At 44.1% G+C, this 17,697-nt stretch overlaps 1 protein-coding gene across 1 annotated transcript; it reads right to left on the bottom strand.

Moving 5' to 3' along the window:
* Positions 1-2,472: 2,472 nt before the first annotated feature.
* On the bottom strand, positions 2,473-17,660 carry PNO1 (partner of NOB1 homolog). Its single transcript, XM_014595033.3, has 7 exons — positions 17,392-17,660; positions 15,751-15,900; positions 11,447-11,530; positions 9,357-9,417; positions 5,175-5,292; positions 3,818-3,888; positions 2,473-2,981 (listed from the first exon to the last, which is right to left on the bottom strand). The coding sequence occupies exons 1-7, from the start codon at positions 17,596-17,598 to the stop codon at positions 2,914-2,916; spliced, it is 759 nt and encodes a 252-aa protein (XP_014450519.2). The 5' UTR covers positions 17,599-17,660; the 3' UTR covers positions 2,473-2,913.
* Between the last annotated feature and the right edge of the window lie 37 nt (positions 17,661-17,697).

The raw sequence follows: 17,697 nt of genomic DNA, 5'->3' as shown, positions 1-17,697 counted from the left end.
CATGAAGAATGTTTTACATCCCCTGCAGCTGACCAGACTCTATATACCACTGAAGGACTGCAGATCTGGACTCGCTTGTTCCTTGCATATGTAAGCTGGACACAGAGCAGGCAGGGTCCCTTGCTCTCCCTGGCCTTCCATGCAGGCACTGTGGAAGAAAGGCATATAACATAAAGGCAAGAGGAGAATAACCAAATTTAAACCAGGATGAGGTAAAGGAGTAAATACACAGGCAGAGCTTGGATGACAGGAATGACAGAACTAGATCTTGAGAAGGGCTGAGACATAAGGGCTGCGTCCATGTGGTATGTGGTTCCACAGGCACATCTGTGGTGCCACACGCATACCATATGTTGTGTTGATCTCTGCAGTGCAAGGGAGGGGAAAAAAACAGCTGCACATGTGGCAGCAGTGTGCCAACGGAAGCTTGAGTCTGGCCAGCTGGAGCTGAACTTCACTGCAGGTCGAGCTCTACAAGGCAGGATCACTGCTGCTGCAGCCCCAGGAGGCCCCCAGGACCTCAGGTAAAGCTGCTGGAACCAGTAGTGCTGGCCCCAGCCTCTCCTGCCCCATCCAGGGTAACCTGTCACATGCCAGTACACATGTGGCACAGGTGTTCCCTGGGGAACCAAACATTCATGCATGTCTGGACACAGCCAAGGAGGAATTTGTCATGGTCAATGACTGCTGCATAATTCCCTCTAGAACCCAAGGGGCTGGAATATCTCTGTTGCCAGCAATTACTTGTAAGCCTACTGGCTACCACTATGGGCTCAAAGAATAAGCTACCTACCAAGGCTATTGCCTCCTCAGTACAAGTGGCAGGACATCTGTATGAGTGGTAGATCTCCTGTCTGTCATCCAGCCTCTAAAGTTTTAAACCCTGCTGATGGGTATCAACTTAATATTAGTTTTTCAGCTTGTTAAAAACCTAGCATATTAATACATAAGAGCTGTTGAAGGTCAGTTACATAATCAAGCACTCAAAAGGATGGAAACAGTTGATGTTGCCTGTAGAATCCTTTTTGTCCCTTTTCTGTATATGCACTAATATTATCTCTTTTCAACCAAGTCTTTCTCAGTGCATGGGATGAACCTGCTCAGTGGATGAATCAGGGCTATATAATGAAAGCACAGTTGTTAGACTCCCACCTTTCATATAAGTCTGAGGGATGTATAGTGAATACAGCTCAGGATTACATGGCAAGAGATGAACATCAAATAACATTTAAAACCACAGTCCATGTTTTGTCTTACCTGATCATTACTCAAGCATGGTACAGAACACCACCTATATGCAGAGAATTATATTAGATAATGTACCTACTTAAGGGCTGAATCAAAGTGAGCAATCTCTAATTGCCCTTCTCTGACCATCCCAAATTCTGCACTATCCTTTGCAATGCAGTAAGTAGAACCAAACACCAAGATGAGCTTTCACCAGCACCTGCATATCATGCATCTATTATCCCTGCTTATCCCCTTCCCTGTACTTTCCCAGAAAAGTATGAACAATGGACCTCATCAGAATCTGTCTGCTGCTGCTGTTCCACTTAACTGCAAGTTTACTATTTCATGTCTTCTGGATTTGTTTAGACCACAACAAAATTCTGTCTCTTGCTTCATGAGTAACAGCTGCCTTGAAGAACTGTCAAAAATCTTCAGGTCTTCTTTATGCACTACGTTTTTGATACACTTCAACTCACACATGAACAGGCATAATTAACCTTTTTCCATACCATCCTGGTTAGGTGTCACCTACTCCACTTTTATGAAACTACAAAAGAAGAGAAAAGGCTCCCTAATCCAATTCTTCCTCTATTGCAGGAGGGCCTGTTTTAAGCATAGCTGTTACCCCACAACATTCAGGAATAGAAACTCCTCTCTCTCTTCTCCCTACCCCCCAAGGGTAGTAATTATAAGCTGCTCAACCACATACCTACCTACCCTCAAAATTCTTGGAACTGCACCTCCTGGCCTTGGAACTTACCATCATTCTTTAAGCCAGTGGGAACCAATTTCTCTGGCAGGTGTGCCACAAATTAGCCCCAAGCCCACACATGCCATTCCAATCCCTTCCTCTGCCTGTGCCACTTACAGCTCACATGCCACAAGTTGTTTACTTTTGCTTGCTCTGGCACCTGTATCTTTATCATCAAACAAGAAGCAATAACCCCACAGCCATCTGTGAAAACTAGTGTAAAAAAAGTTGAGAGCAAAAAAACTAAATTTGGATGTTGTTATCCAACAGGTTGTATCCAAATAAGAACTAATTTCCCTGTTCCAAAATGGAATCAGGAAAATGAGACAGTTTGGAGTCACTGCAGCTTGTGTGAAGTATAAGCATGTATTTTTTTTTTTTATCTTCCATTCAGGGTTTCACAGACTTCTGAGGTCATCCAATACAGTAACACAAAAAGATTTGGTCTGAAGCTAAGACATGCAGGCTCCTGCTTCTCCATGTCTCAAGAATTTCATTTTACATATCAACACTGACTTTATTGGAAGACTCAAGCATGCATCTGTTCAATCAACTGAAGAACTCTGAAGAACCCTGAGTTTCCAGCACTTCATCGTTTCCTTCAGAAACCAAAGACATTTCCAGCTCCTAAGTATTCTTATTTCAGTGAAAAGTTCAGTCATATTTATAAATTATAAGGAGTATAATCTGTAATGATCACATACAGGGTTTTGTTAAGTTACTTAAATATTGCATCAAAAGGTCAGACATTATGCCTGAAAGAACAGACTGCAAAAGGAGTCCTGTTTTCTTCTAATCTTCCAAATCAAATTGAAGGAGGTTAGGCACTGTTCCTGTTAATTTCATACACATCAGTTGTGTATTAACATCTTCAGCTTCTTTACATTGGTACACAGTCCCAAATTAGAGTCCCAAGTTTGAGTCCCAAGATCTCAGAATCTTTCAGCTGCTCTGCTAGCCACAGCCCTGATATTGCCATAAACTTTTGATGGAGGGCTTCCTGCAGGGAAGAAAGATGCAGTTGTAGGATGATTCATGGATGAATTACAAATATTGGTACAAATTATGCTGTCAGATTAAGGGTTTTTGGACACCTGGACATTTCAATATTACTACTAAGAGAATTTGCTCTGAGCAACAATAAGATGCTCCAAAGTTTCAACTATGCTCCAAAACCATACATGGAAGAAATATCAGCCTTTCACCTGAGAATTACAAGGGAAACACCCAGGGTCAGACAACAGATTCTGGTATAGAAGAGAGCAGCTATAAGATGGTGGAGCTTTGCAGATAGTCATGGAGTGAATTACGGAACTGCAATTTACAAATAATGTCTCAGCAAAATTCCTGGCTGGAGCCAGATGCTTATGATTACTAGAATGGCAATTCAGAGATCTGGACATTGTTGAGCTGTTACCAATTTTGCATTTGTTAAGCAGAATTGCCCCCACCCAGGCCAGGTTATCTGTCTTGGCTTATTCTGTCCAATGAAACCAGAGTTTGGTTCAACACACCATTCTCTAGTCTACTTGTAGCAGAGGAATTGGGAGAGAAGAGCAGTGAGACATCCTGCAAAAGAGAGAGCACTTCGTGTCATGCAAGGACACCAAGCATCTAGGAGCAGACCAAGCCCAACAGAAGGAAAAGCCCCTGAACAAAGAGGAATGGTGCACCATCTCCAGAGGTAAGAATGACCTGGGAGTCGAGCTCAGATTCAATTATGCTCAGAAAGAATGAAGTCCTTCTTAAAGCAGCCATGGCTGCAATACTCCCAGTTGTACAAGACTTAATTTTGCATTTTCAGAGAAGAAACAAAAGTTGGATAACAGGACTTACCTAAAATGAGATTGCAAATTGCTGTTCGTGCCATCTTAATATTCTGAAAAGATCCTAAAATGTGAACTTTCCTGCAATAAGCAACCAAAATGCTGCAAGTTATTTATTTTGGAAAGGCTATTCCTTGCACACAGTTCATGTTACAGTACTCAACTACATTTGAGATTCAAGAATTAAATACACTTTTGAATGCACCCATTTCTTCTTCCTTTGCTTCCACTCTTGCAGCTTCAAATAACAACCCTGGAAAAGCATGAGGTTTGACTGGGCTGGTATTTCCTTTTGGTTTTACACTACCAACATCTGTCTGCCAGTATTTGTTATCAAGGTAGGGGTGAAGATGGCCCCATTCAATGGCACAGCAGTGTCATGACCCTTGCTTTGAGGACACCAAGAGGACACCCACACTGTCACATAGGCAGTTATATCCAGTAACTGTGTCTTCAAGAGAAGAATATCTGGCAGTTCAACCTCCCATTCCCCAGTAAAACTCAGCAAGCATGCCAAAAATAATGAGAAAATACTACCATTTACACTTGAATGCAATTTATGCCTACTCATAGCAGCAGGTGAAGTCACACAGCAGCATCAAGATGCATCCGTGTCACATAACTGTAAATGAACAGTTCTTCACATCAATCAGTAGGTGCAAAACATCAGTAAGTTGCACCCAATGGAACCAGCACCTGGTCTCCAACCCTTGTGGAAGTTTCTCTTAAAGTTCTCAAGCATTTTGCATTAGAACACCCCAGTGCCCTGCTGTCTTCAACTTTGCAATGCTATATGTTAACACTTGTATCATCTCTCACCACTAGTGAACTCAGATTGAGTACAGAATAGATTGGAGCTGATGCATTATTCACTTTAAGCACTTAAATTAAGCACCTTCTATTTTCTCAAACAGAATATACTTTGCATGTTTACATAAACATGGCAGCTAGCTTCAGACCTGTTTTCACTTTTACTGTCTGTCCTTCCTACAACTTAGAGATCCCAAAATTATAGAAGTTTCTACCCAACACTACTATCAGAACACATCTCACTAGGTTAAAGTTCAACGTCCAGATACTGATCCTAATATTGGCCTCATCATTGTCATGTAGGTTAAAAATTCAATTGCTTTGAAGCTGCCAGCGTTCATCAGCAGGGAAAACAAGATTAGGAATAAAAGAGCTGACAGAAATGCTTCCACAGGGGTGTTGGCATTCTATTATTCACACAAAACTGTTCCTACCCCGCACAAAGGAATAGTTTTGGCTATTGCACAGAGGGAAGATGCTGAAGGATCAAGAGCGAGTTTCAGGATTTGCACTTTACTGAAAAAAACATGTGAAATGAGAGGGATGTTTACACTTACGAGTCAGCAAGAACTATTCGTGTCCTGGTTACATTTTCTATTGTGAATTTTGTTTTTCCTCCTTTCCCTGCTATTCTTCCTATTGCTCTTGAAAGGTGGTCTCCTTTCAAAGGCTTGACTTAAAGCAAAAGAAAAATATTTTATTATTGAAACAGCAACATGTATTTCTATAGCACCTTTCAGGGGTTCTCAAATCACTTTACAAACATGAATAGACTGCAAAATATACCTATGCACACAAAGGGAATTTACCCACAACTGAAATGCACTTACAGAGGGACCACAATTGACCCCTGAGGTGGCTGTGTTTTAGAGGAGGGCGAACTGATCCCTGTGTAGGATTGTAATAGGAATAACTCTCCAAGCGACTGGAGAAGTGAGGTCAATTCCTGCGCAGCTGGGCAAGAAGCAGAGTATGACGACATGGAACTAATGTGCTCACAACAGAATAACTAAAATTAGACGTACCCAGCTTCTTGTACCAGCTTCATCCCCCCATAGTATTCAGAGGCCTTCCAGTAGCATAAGCAGCTCACAACCACCATATGTCACACCTCATCCCTTCCCTAAGGAAAGGATCATGCACAAAGTATAATTTATGGTTTTAGTGGTGGTTTTGTTTTGAGTTTGCTCCTCAATTCATTTGATGAGTAGAGTGCAGCATAAGACACTGCAACTATGGGGGAGATGAGCAGGGCATCACTCCCAGATGTTAACTTAGATAGGGCTAGTTTTTTTACTTTGGAAAGATAATAAAGCAATTCTTCCGTTGCAAAGGTTACGGATCCAGAGTTTCAGAAAATATGTGAAAACAGCACACACAGCTTGCTATTCCCTACAATGCTGATTATGCCACTTAACTAGGTGCTATACACTCACACATGCTTCCACTAAGATATAAATTAACCTTTTTTGGCCAGAACATCTGAACCCGATACCCACCTTCTCACAACAGACAAAATGCTTCGTATTTTTAAGAGCTACAACCCCACCTTTGTACACCTGGCCAGGACAATGGCAAATGTTGTTTTGGCCTGTATTGGAAGTAACTTATACCCCAGGAGATTTTTTTTAGACTGAACAACAAGCATTAAAGATCTTACTACCCAATCCTCCAAAATAACAGTAAAATAAGAAAGACCTCTCCTGATACTGAAGTGCCCAGACTGACTACATACCAGCTAGACCAATATTTCCACTAAATGAGCTTAAATTTACTGATTCTTAGCTCAAGTGATAACCAGTCATAGGTCAGCTGTTTTCTTACTCTTTAATTTAGAGTAACTGATGCTTATTCCTAATAAGTTAATACAGAAGATAACTATTATCTTGTGGCAATGTTTAAAACAAAAAGATGGAAGTACAGGTTTGCTAATTAACTATGTGATCCCTTCCATGGGACAATTGTACAGCACCATGCATGGTGCCATTGCTCAAATAATGTTCAGTAAGCTTCACCACATACTGGAATCACCCAATTTCTCAGTGCTGTAGCAAGGTCTTGTTGCTAAGAGTGTTTTTCATCAAACATCATCATAGGGTAACAAATATTTGAAATAGCCTTGTGTGATCTTGATTTATCTTGTTGACTTATATACGTGAAGCCACAGAACATAAGCCATAATAGATCTTAAATGCTATCTGCATGTATAGAATTTTGTTGTGTGAATGGGGGACCTAAACTACCCGGACATCTGCTGGGAGACGCAGACAGCAAAGTCCCACCGCTCACGCAGGTTTCTAACCTGTGTACAGGACCTCCACCTGACACAGGAGGTACACGGTCCCATTAGGGGGAATGCCATACTGGATCTGGTATTGGCAACGGGAGAGGACATGGTAGCAGATCTCCAGATCGGTAACCATCTGGGGGACAGTGATCACCTAATAACAGAATTCACCATAAGACAGTGAGTGGGTAAGGTAACTAGTAGGGTGAAAGTGCTAGCGTTTAGGAAAGCTGATTTCAATGAACTCAGGCGATTAGTCAAGGACGCACTGCAGAGTAGGAGATTTGAAGAGATGGAAGCCCAAGAAGGGTGGCTGTGCCTTAAGGAAACGATCCTTCAGGCACAAAGCAAGACGATCCCCGAGCGAGGCAAAAGAGGGAAAGGGGCCAGGAGGCTTCCATGGCTGACCAGAGAAATCCAGGGCAGCCTAAGGGACAAAAGGGGAGTACATAAAAAGTGGAAACAGGGAGAGATCACCAAAGATAAATATACCTCCTCTGCTCGTGTTTGCAGGGAGGCAGTTAGACGGGCCAAAGCTACCATGGAGCTGAGGATGGCAACCCAAGTAAAAGACAACAAGAAATTGTTTTTTAGATATATTGGGAGTAAAAGGAAGGCCCAGGGAGGAATAGGACCCCTGCTAAATGGGCAGAAACAATTGGTGACGGACAGGGGGGACAAGGCTGAGCTCCTCAATGAGTTCTTTGCCTCAGTGTTTCTAAGTGAGGGGCACGACAAGACTCTCACTGGGGTTGTAGAGAGGCAGCAGCAAGGCGCCAGACTTCCAAGCGTAGACCATGAGATGGTGCAGAGTCACTTGGAAGAACTGGATGCCTTTAAGTCGGCAGGCCCGGATGAGCTCCATCCGAGGGTGCTGAAGGCACTGGCCGACATCACTGCAGAGCCACTGGCGGGAATATTTGAACACTCGTGGCACACGGGCCAAGTCCCGGAGGACTGGAAAAGGGCCAACGTGGTCCCCATTTTCAAAAAGGGGAGGAAGGAGGACCCGGGCAACTATAGGCCAGTCAGTCTCACCTCCATCCTTGGCAAAGTCTTTGAAAAAATTATCAAGGCTCACATTTGTGAGAGCCCAGCAGGAAAAATTATGCTGAGGGGAAATCAGCACGGGTTCGTGGCAGGCAGATCGTGCCTGACCAATCTAGTTTCTCTTTATGACCAGGTTACGAAACGCCTGGACACAGAAGGAGGGGTGGATGTCGTATACTTAGACTTCAGGAAGGCCTTTGATATGGTATCCCACCCCATACTGGTGAACAAGTTAAGAGGCTGTGACTTGGATGACTACACAGTCCGGTGGGTGGCGAATTGGCTGGAGGGTCGCACCCAGAGAGTCGTGGTGGATGGGTCAGTTTCGACCTGGAAGGGTGTGGGCAGTGGGGTCCCGCAGGGCTCGGTCCTTGGACAGATACTCTTTAATGTCTTCATCAGTGACTTGGACGAGGGAGTCAAATGTACTCTGTCCAAGTCTGCAGCTGACACAAAGCTATGGGGGGATGTAGACACGCCGGAGGGTAGGGAACAGCTGCAAGCAGATCTGGACAGGTTGGACAAGTGGGCAGAAAACAACAGAATGCAGTTCAACAAGCAGAAATGCAAAGTGCTGCACCTAGGGAGGAAAAATGTCCAGCACACCTACAGCCTAGGGAATGACCTGCTGGGTGGCACAGAGGTGGAAAGGGATCTTGGAGTCCTAGTGGACTCCAAGATGAACATGAGTCGGCAGTGTGACGAAGCCATCAAAAAAGCCAATGGCACTTTATCGTGCATCAGCAGATGCATGACGAATAGGTCCAAGGAGGTGATACTTCCCCTCTATCGGGCGCTGGTTAGACTGCAGTTGGAGTACTGCGTGCAATTCTGGGCGCCGCAATTCAAGAGGGATGCGGATAACCTGGAGAGGGTCCAAAGAAGGGCCACTCGTATGGTTAAGGGCCTGCAGACCAAGCCCTATGACGAGAGACTAGAGAAACTGGATCTTTTCAGCCTCTGCAAGAGAAGGTTGAGAGGCGACCTTGTGGCCGCCTATAAGTTCATCACGGGGGCACAGAAGGGTATTGGTGAGTATTTATTCACCAAGGTGCCCCCGTGGGTTACAAGAAATAATGGCCACAAGCTAGCAGAGAGCAGATTTAGATTGGACATTAGGAAGAACTTCTTCACAGTTCGAGTGGCCAGGGTCTGGAACGGGCTCCCAAGGGAGGTGGTGCTCTCCCCTACCCTGGGGGTCTTCAAGAGGAGGTTAGACGAGTATCTAGCTGGGGTCATCTAGACCCAGCACTCTTTCCTGCTTATGCAGGGGGTCGGACTCGATGATCTATTGAGGTCCCTTCCAACCCTAACATCTATGAATCTATGAATTTATGAAAGGGAAAAGAAAACACAATGGCATGAAACGATATTAAAAAATATGACAAGAGAACACACTTACCATCCGTAACTTCAAAGGATTCTAGGAAAAGGTCATCTAATCTGATTAGAGCAAGTGCATCCTAAAATATCAGAAAGGTTGACATTAACACTATGCAAGTTTTAATACTGCAGAACAAAAATATGCTTAAAGATCAACATTACAAATTCATTTCCTTTGGACATGTAACAAAACAGATCTCCAAGAGGGCCTCACTAAATGTATCCAACAGCAAAAGCAAAAACCTAGTCCCACTAAAGAACAAGTTTGCTGCAGGTCATGTTTCTGTACAAGGAACCCTGCAAGAGCTTGAGTAACTTAGGATCATAGGAAAGAAGGACTGAAAGAGACTTCACAAAGTCATTTAGTTCTGCCCCTCCTCAGGCAGGATCATACTTGACTAAAGCATCTCAGCCAAGTATGTCCAACCTGCTCTTGAACATTTCCAGGGATGGAGATTCCAAAATTTCTTAAAGGTAGCCTGTTGCTATGCTTGACCACCCTCATGGTCAGAAAGTTCCTCCTATTCTCCAACATAAGTTTCCTCTGCTGCAGCTTGAGGCCATTGGTGCTAGCCTCATCTCCTACAGCCACAGAGAAAAGCCTATCTCCACCTTTATAACTGTCCTTTCTGAATCTGAAGACTATCATCAAATCCCCCTCAGTCTTCTCTTCTCCAGACTAAGTAACCCAGCCTTTATTCATAAGTCAGCTTCCCAGGCCTCTAATCAGTTGGTTGCTGTCTGCTGGACTAGCCAATCTGTCCATATTTTCTTGAAGTATAGGGCCCAAAACTGGACGCCAGGTGAGACCTCACTAGTGCTGAATACAGCAAAAGCATCACTTCTGGTAATGCAATCCAGACACTGTTGGCTTTTTCTGTAACAAGAGCATACTGTTGACATACATTTATCTACTTTAATCCCCAGGTTCTTCTCTGTAGTATCGTGGCCTAGATCGTACTTATAAAAATAGATAAGATGCTTATTTCCCTAAAAAGTTAATCCTTTTCAAAAAGTACAAGATGTACCAGTAAGGCAGAATTTTTTAAAATATTTTTTCCTATGGAAGATAAGTCCAAAGAGAGTCAAACTATCTTTTGGGTATGGGTTTGAAAACTGTATGGGTGTGTACACACACACAACTTAACCATTTTTATAGAACATACCTAAATAAAAACTGCATCCCTAAATGGCACCCCAGAAGAAATCTAATATGAGCCTACTTACCTTGGATCTTAACTGAAACTGTGATTTTCAAAATCGGAAAAGAAGAAACCTTGATTTAAGTAACTGATTTTAATCTTCTATAGTATTTGTATATTTTCATTATTTTCCTAAATGGTCACCAACTAGTCAGAATCAACCCTTAAAAACAATGATATACAAATAAATGTAAAACTTTATTCTGACGTGGATTTAGAACAGCCTTCAGATTAGCAAGAAGTACAAATTTAAGCCACTTTACAACTGAAAACACATTCAAATGTTTATATTTTATTATGCTAGAAAAATGTGAAGTGACATTTCCTATTTACTAGGTGTTTTGGGTTTGGTTTTGTTTTACTTTTTGTTTGTAGTACTCTGCTTCTGGAAAGAAACTGGAATTTAACAAAAGATGCAAAAGAAGTCCATGTTTCAGCTTTTTTATGCATTAAAGCTACGTTAAGCGTCCTGGACACACAAAGTTTATCAAAAGATATTTTCCCTTTAAAACTAACTGGTTTATTTAAAAAAGTAGTATTATAGTTGTCCATCAATTGAACTGTTTTTTTCTTGTCACCATGTTCTTCAATATTTAAGAATCAGTAGACCTCAGCCTTTTGGAAAAGAAGCCACTTTGGTTTTTTCAACTCTGTCAGTTTCTTACCTTCTAATGATTTAATAAACCAAAATGAAAAAGCTGAAATGAAATCAATTCTCTGTGCACCTGCAGAAGGGGCAACAGCTGTCAAAGTGGTTTATCATTTCAGAGAACTCTAGTTCCAGGTGCTGAACCAATGACTTCCCCTAGCTTAGTCATCTGACTAAAGGCTAAGGACTCTACACAGGAAGGCAAATACAGATTTTAGACAAGGGGATTCGTTCACACTCTGGTCGCTGACAACTCACCTCAACTTGAAATCCAAGAATAAATGCTTTCACAAAGTCAGCTGCTTTTGTCAAAGCGCTCAGATCCTTTGTCTCTTTACAAGTCTGCAAGGCAAAAATTATAGATGCAAATTAAGAGCACATAGTGGGAATGTAAAGATCCACCTAATATCTCCTTGTTCTTACTCATTAGGCTGAAATACTGCAATAACCCTAGCCATCCACCATAACATCTGATCTACTAGTGGCGTTCAATGATCCCAAAATTCTGTGCCTCCAAGAACGTGCAGCAGATCACCCCAATCAATGCTTGGAATTCTTTCTCCACCCAGTCAATGGATGCTGCTTGAACACTCTTCTGCCATGATGTGAAAAAACGGAGGTTTTTGCAGAATCCCCTGGAACATAACCCAAGTCATACCAAAACAAACAGCAACCTGAGAAGCAAGGAGCAGGGAAGTAGAGATATGGTCAGCTTGAAGGCCACGTGCAGTATGTTATGCTTACCAAACTATCACACAAATCTTGAGACTAGAACCTCTGCCATCACCCCTCCCAATGCAACGCTTGTGCAGTGGGCCTCCTACCAACTATCTCCACCCCAGATTCTCCCCAAATTCTGCCTAAAAGTTCAACCAGGATAAATTCAAGCTAATTAATTTCTGTACACCAATGAGATTTTAATTTGGAGCATCATCCATTAGGACCCAACACTTAAGACCTTTAAATCAAGAAAAAACGAGAAATGTGCAGTCATAGAGAAATTGCTCTCTCTCAGATATATGCTCTAGATAAATACAGAAATTGATCCAGATAAGGTGTTACAGACACTGCATGCAGGGAGTCAGACTAAATCATGATAACTATGGGCCTTCAATGTTATGGAATGTCAGGAAAAAACATGCAAGAATGAAGGTTTGGACAAAGGAGGCAGCAGGTCAAAGGAAGAGAGATTTGTGAATCAAAGAAAAATAAGATGAGGAAGAAGCCTTGCGCAACTTCTAACAATTGAAATATTGTGAGTGCAATCTAAAACACAGAAAGAGAAACACAAAAGTCACAGAAGGGCAAAATTTCAAAGCAGCATGTGTGACAGAAAAAAATAAAAGAAAATAAAATAAGATAACTGATTAAGGAGGATGCACATGGACTATGCCAGCAAATCTCAAGCCTTGAAGAGTATCATTAAAGACAAGCAAAAGCATGTCAAGAGAGTACAGGCAACAGAAACAAGACCAAAGAAAGCAAGGAATGCAGCTGAACTTGAATCATTTGAATTTAAAGGTGCAGGAAGAAAAAAGCTGGACAATAACTGAAAAATGAGATGGGATAAAGATAGGTGTTTCTTTTCCACTTTCTTTTTTAAGATGGGGAGGGACAGAAGGAGGAGTATGCAGGGGATGCCCAACAGAGAACAGAAGGAATCTGGAGATAGGTGCATACGCATGTCCAGCAAGCTGAGGAGACAAGTTAGAATGCCGTCACTGACTAGGGAGAGAGCAGATCTGGTGAGATTTTACCCATTTTCTGGACAGAGGCAGCATCGTTTTTTTAAAATGACCTTACACTTACATACCAGCACTGGTGGCTATGTGGCAGTGTTCTTGCCTACCATGTGGGAAATCTGAGTTCAAGTCCCAGCTTTGGTGACTTGGGGTGAGTGAGCTAACGAGGAGAAATTCCTCTTGTCCTGGAGGACTGGAAAAGGGCCAATGTGGTCCCCATTTTCAAGAAGGAAAGGAAGGAGGACCCAGGCAACTATAGGCCAGTCAGTCTCACCTCCATCCTTGGCAAAGTCTTTGAAAAAATTATCAAGGCTCACATTTGCGAGAGCCCGGCAGGACAAATTACGCTGAGGGGAAACCAGCACGGGTTCGTAGCAGGTAGATCATGCCTGACTAATCTAGTCTCTTTTTATGACCAGGTTACAAAACATCTGGATGCAGGAGTAGGGGCTGACATCGTTTACTTAGACTTCAGGAAGGCCTTCGATACAGTATCCCACACCATACTGGTGAACAAGTTAAGAGGCTGCGACTTGGATGACTACACAGTCTGGTGGGTGGCGAATTGGCTAGAGGGTTGCACCCAGAGAGTTGTAGTGGATGGGTCAGTATCGACCTGGAAGGGTGTGGGCAGTGGAGTCCCACAGGGCTCGGTCCTAGGACCGATACTCTTCGATGTCTTCATCAGCGACTTGGACGAGGGAGTGAAGTGTACTCTGTCCAAGTCTGCGGATGACACAAAACTGTGGGGAGAAGTGGACACGCCGGAGGGCAGGGAACAACTACAAGCAGACCTGGACAGGTTGGACAAATGGGCAGAAAACAACAGAATGCAATTCAACAAGGAGAAATGCAAAGTGCTGCACCTAGGGAGGAAAAATGTCCAGCATACCTACTGCCTAGGAAATGACCTGCTTGGTGGCACGGAATCGGAAAGGGATCTTGGAGTCCTAGTGGACTCCAAGATGAACGTGAGTCGGCAGTGTGACGAAGCCATCAGAAAAGCTTATGGCACTTTATCATGCATCAGCAGATGCATGATGAACAGCTCCAAGAAGGTGATACTTCCCCTCTATCGGGCGCTGGTCAGACCGCAGTTGGAATACTGCGTGCAGTTTTGGGCGCCGCACTTCAAGAGGGATGTGGATAACCTGGAGAGGGTCCAGAGAAGGGCCACTCGTATGGTTAAGGGCTTGCAGGCCAAGCCCTATGAGGAGAGACTGGGGCACCTGGACCTTTTCAGCCTCCGCAAGAGAAGGTTGAGAGGCGACCTTGTGGCTGCCTATAAGTTCATCACGGGGGCACAGAAGGGAATTGGTGAGGCTTTAGTCACCAAGGCACCCCCGGGGGTTACAAGAAATAATGGCCACAAGCTAGCAGAGAGCAGATTTAGACTAGACATTAGGAAGAACTTCTTCACAGTTAGAGTGGCCAAGGTCTGGAACGGGCTCCCAAGGGAGGTGGTGCTCTCCCCTACCCTGGGGGGTCTTCAAGAGGAGGTTAGATAAGCATCTAGCTGGGGTCATCTAGACCCAGCACTCTTTTCTGCCTATGCAGGGGGTTGGACTTGATGATCTATTGAGGTCCCTTCCGACCCTAGCATCTATGAATCTTTGAATACCACATCCATGCTTTGTTATCAAGGAGCAATGCCAAAGATGTAATCATACTTTCTGCTAATTCTGAAAAACGAAACCCTATACTCTCACAAAACACCAAATTACAAAACTTTTCAAAATTAGGCATCTTTATCATATTAAAGGAATAAAGAAATTTGAAAATGTGACTTAATACGTTTATCAAGATGTGAAAGTGTTGTGGTAATCTGAAACACATCTTGATAAATGTATTAAGTCACATTTTCAAATTTGAGGATGGAAATCTGTACATTACTGGTGTAACATCTTTCTTGATAGCAGCAAACTGTATAATGAGCATTGTAGCAGCTACCAGAGGAGAGGCGGCTAAATTATTTTTATCTATAGTGCCTCTCTTTTTTTTCCAATGGCTATAACATGGCAAACCAGTTACGCAAGGGAATGCAGATTACTAGGTCTGGTTTCTGATGACATACAACATTTCTAGAAAGCTTACAAAGCTGTTGCAGTTATAAATGACATATTGGAGGTAGGATGGGGATAGTTTTGTGACACTTTTTGCACAGCAGAAGAATCTGAGATTTGAAACTTGAGTTTGTGTAGAAATAACCTAATGTGAGAAGCAGTGCAGACTCTTGGTCTGGATCAATCTGATTGTCACCTGATGATCTCACAGAAAAGCACTTGAGAATTTCATCCTGAATCAGCTACTTAAATATTGTTTTTTGACTGTGCCTCTTAGGTCAGTGGTTCTCAACCTCAGTAGCCTCCAGGCAAAAATCTACTACAATGAAGAAAAGTCTCACTGACTCAAAACTAGATAGGCAGTATGTGGCCTCAAACATCCATAATGCATTAAATTCTTAAAAAAGATTGAGCAGCTGGACCATACCCAGGATTTTTCCTCAGTGCCAGAACTAAATAATTTTTCCTTAGAGAGATATAAAGTTAGAGAAACAAAAATAGCATGAAAGTCAGTCCTAGGAATAAAATTCTGTTCTTAAGTTTTACTTATGTCAACTATTTACCTCAAAACAGTAACTGCTCTTTTTTAACTGGGATATGTTTTTTGCAATGCTCTCATTTGGCTTCCTATAGCAAATACCTAAGGTCTAAATCATTAAAATATTTCTACACATTACAATTTTTTGTATTTCACATCCCAGCTGAACCAAAGTGATACACTGTTTGCAAAAACTAAGAGAAAGAGCTTTCCCATTACCTTGATTTCCACATTTCTTGTTTTTAAATTAAATCGGATTTGAAGTTGCAAATGTTCCACAACAGGTGTGAATATTTTCATCCAATTCTCTTTCAAAGGGGTATATCGGTTTGCTGGTACAGGGATTTTCCTCATTTCAACTTTTTCACCCTAGAAAAAGGGATTTCAGTTTTACTTAAAAAAAGAAAAATTAGACTAATGCCCCATGGATCCCAAAATAAGGGTCACCCCTCTCCAAAACCCCCACATGCACATTTTTGTCCAACCCATTTCTAAAATTACCCAGGCCACCCACCCCCACTGGTCTGAGGAGGCACAATTGACCAGTATGAGAGGCCTGTCCCCTCCCCACCAAATCAGTGGGTTTCCAAGATGCTGCCCTGCTTTGTGCAGTCCTGTGAGAACTCATTTGAGATGTGCAGCACATTAAGTGGCCCCGAGCTTCCCCCAAACCCATGCTGACACGCTGGCTGCTAGAAGACGGCCTGTCAGTGTGCTCAGTCACCAACAGGTTTTTTCCCCGCCCTTGAACAGAATGAATAATAGTCCAACAGACAGTGGATTGCAGGACTGCCACACTCACAATCCACCAAACAACCAAGCAGTGAAAGAAGAATGTTATGCCTAAGTTTTGCGCTGGGGTGCAAAGTGCTAGTAATACTTGTTGGGAAGGGGCTGCATTAAGGACCAAAGGCTGCCATCAAGGACATCAACCTTTAAACCGGAAACCTGATGAGGTTTCTCTGCTGAATCCTACTTCATTCCCATCTAGAGCTCTTCAGCTGTAGCTCAGCCAATGTAGCATCAGTGTGGATTTGGGTAAAGGTTGAGCCACTTGCATGTCCTGTAAAATGATTTACCTCTAAGGTAAGGACTGCAGAAGGCAGGGCAGCACCTCATATACTAACTGGTTTATGGGGAGGGAGGTGGTCCATCTTGCCCAGTCTCAGTGCCCCCTTTTAGTGAGCTCACTGTCAACCTTTGACCTTCACTCCTGTTTTGTCTCATGAATTCAGTTAACACATACGAAACAGCCCCCTCTATAAACAGGAAGGGCTAACTGTTGCTCTGCAAGCATAACATCCATGTTCCCAACATGCGGCAGACAGGCCTAAGAGGAGGCCTGTCCTGCTGTGCGTGTCCAGGCATAAACAACTGGATTAGATGACCTCTGGGGGTCTCTGCCAGCCCCACTTTTCTATGACTCTAAATTGGGCAAAATGCTGTCAGCAAGACGGCAGCGCCAGGGGGCTGTGGCAGCTGCTCCAACTACCTGGGCACGCATCTCACTTTACAGTGAGGGTGCAAGGCTACTTTATGGGTGGAATAAAGATACCAACGAGCGTCACACTGGGGCAGCAAGCAGGCACCGAAAGGGAGCGGGCAGAGGGTCTGACCAGGACTCACTCTTCCTCTCCCACTGGCAGCCTCCAGCATCTACAGGACCGCAGGGACTCGGAAGTCCGGATGCAGAAGCCGTTACCCCTTTTTTCCCCAAGGGCCTGCCCAACCCCTGGCCCCTACACGCCGGGGGGGGGGGGAGAAGGGGGGTCGCCCCGCCCCTTACACACGTCACGCCTAGGCCCCGCCCCCGGCGGGCGCGGCGGGGGAGGGGGAAAACCCCCTGTCTGCCTCACGTACCCCAAGTGCGGCGGTGGGGGCGGCGGCGGGAGGGAAGCTGGGCCTCTTGCTGGGCCGCGGCTCCGCCGTGTCCATGCGGCTCGCGCCAGCCGCTCGCCGCTTCCGCTTGCCTCTTGCCACCACGCCGGTGAAGCCGCCGTCGACCTCCACGGCGCTCTGCGTCTCCATGTTGGCTGCCCCCCCGGGCAGGTGTCCCGTCACCTCCATTCCCCACGTGCGCTGCGGGCCGCCGCGCGTCCTATGCGCATGCGCGCGAGAGGGGGAGGGCGGGGGCTGTCCCCAAGAGGCGGAAGTAACCTCCCTAAG

Source organism: Alligator mississippiensis, chromosome 1, assembly GCF_030867095.1.
Source record: "Alligator mississippiensis isolate rAllMis1 chromosome 1, rAllMis1, whole genome shotgun sequence".
NCBI lineage: Eukaryota > Metazoa > Chordata > Crocodylia > Alligatoridae > Alligator > Alligator mississippiensis.
Note: the sequence above shows the minus strand (reverse complement) of the source record. Positions and strands in the feature narration are given on the sequence as shown.

What these genes read in the sequence shown, in the direction of transcription:
- PNO1 (XM_014595033.3), bottom strand. Translation starts at nt 17,598, where the DNA reads ATGGAGGTGACGGGACACCTGCCCGGGGGGGCAGCCAACATGGAGACG. An exon ending in TTCTTGGATTTCAAGTTGAG is followed by an intron (nt 9,418 to 11,446) that starts GTGAGTTGTCAG and finishes CTGATATTTTAG; the next exon opens with GATGCACTTGCTCTAATCAG. An exon ending in AATTTGCAATCTCATTTTAG is followed by an intron (nt 2,982 to 3,817) that starts GTAAGTCCTGTT and finishes TCTTCCCTGCAG; the next exon opens with GAAGCCCTCCATCAAAAGTT.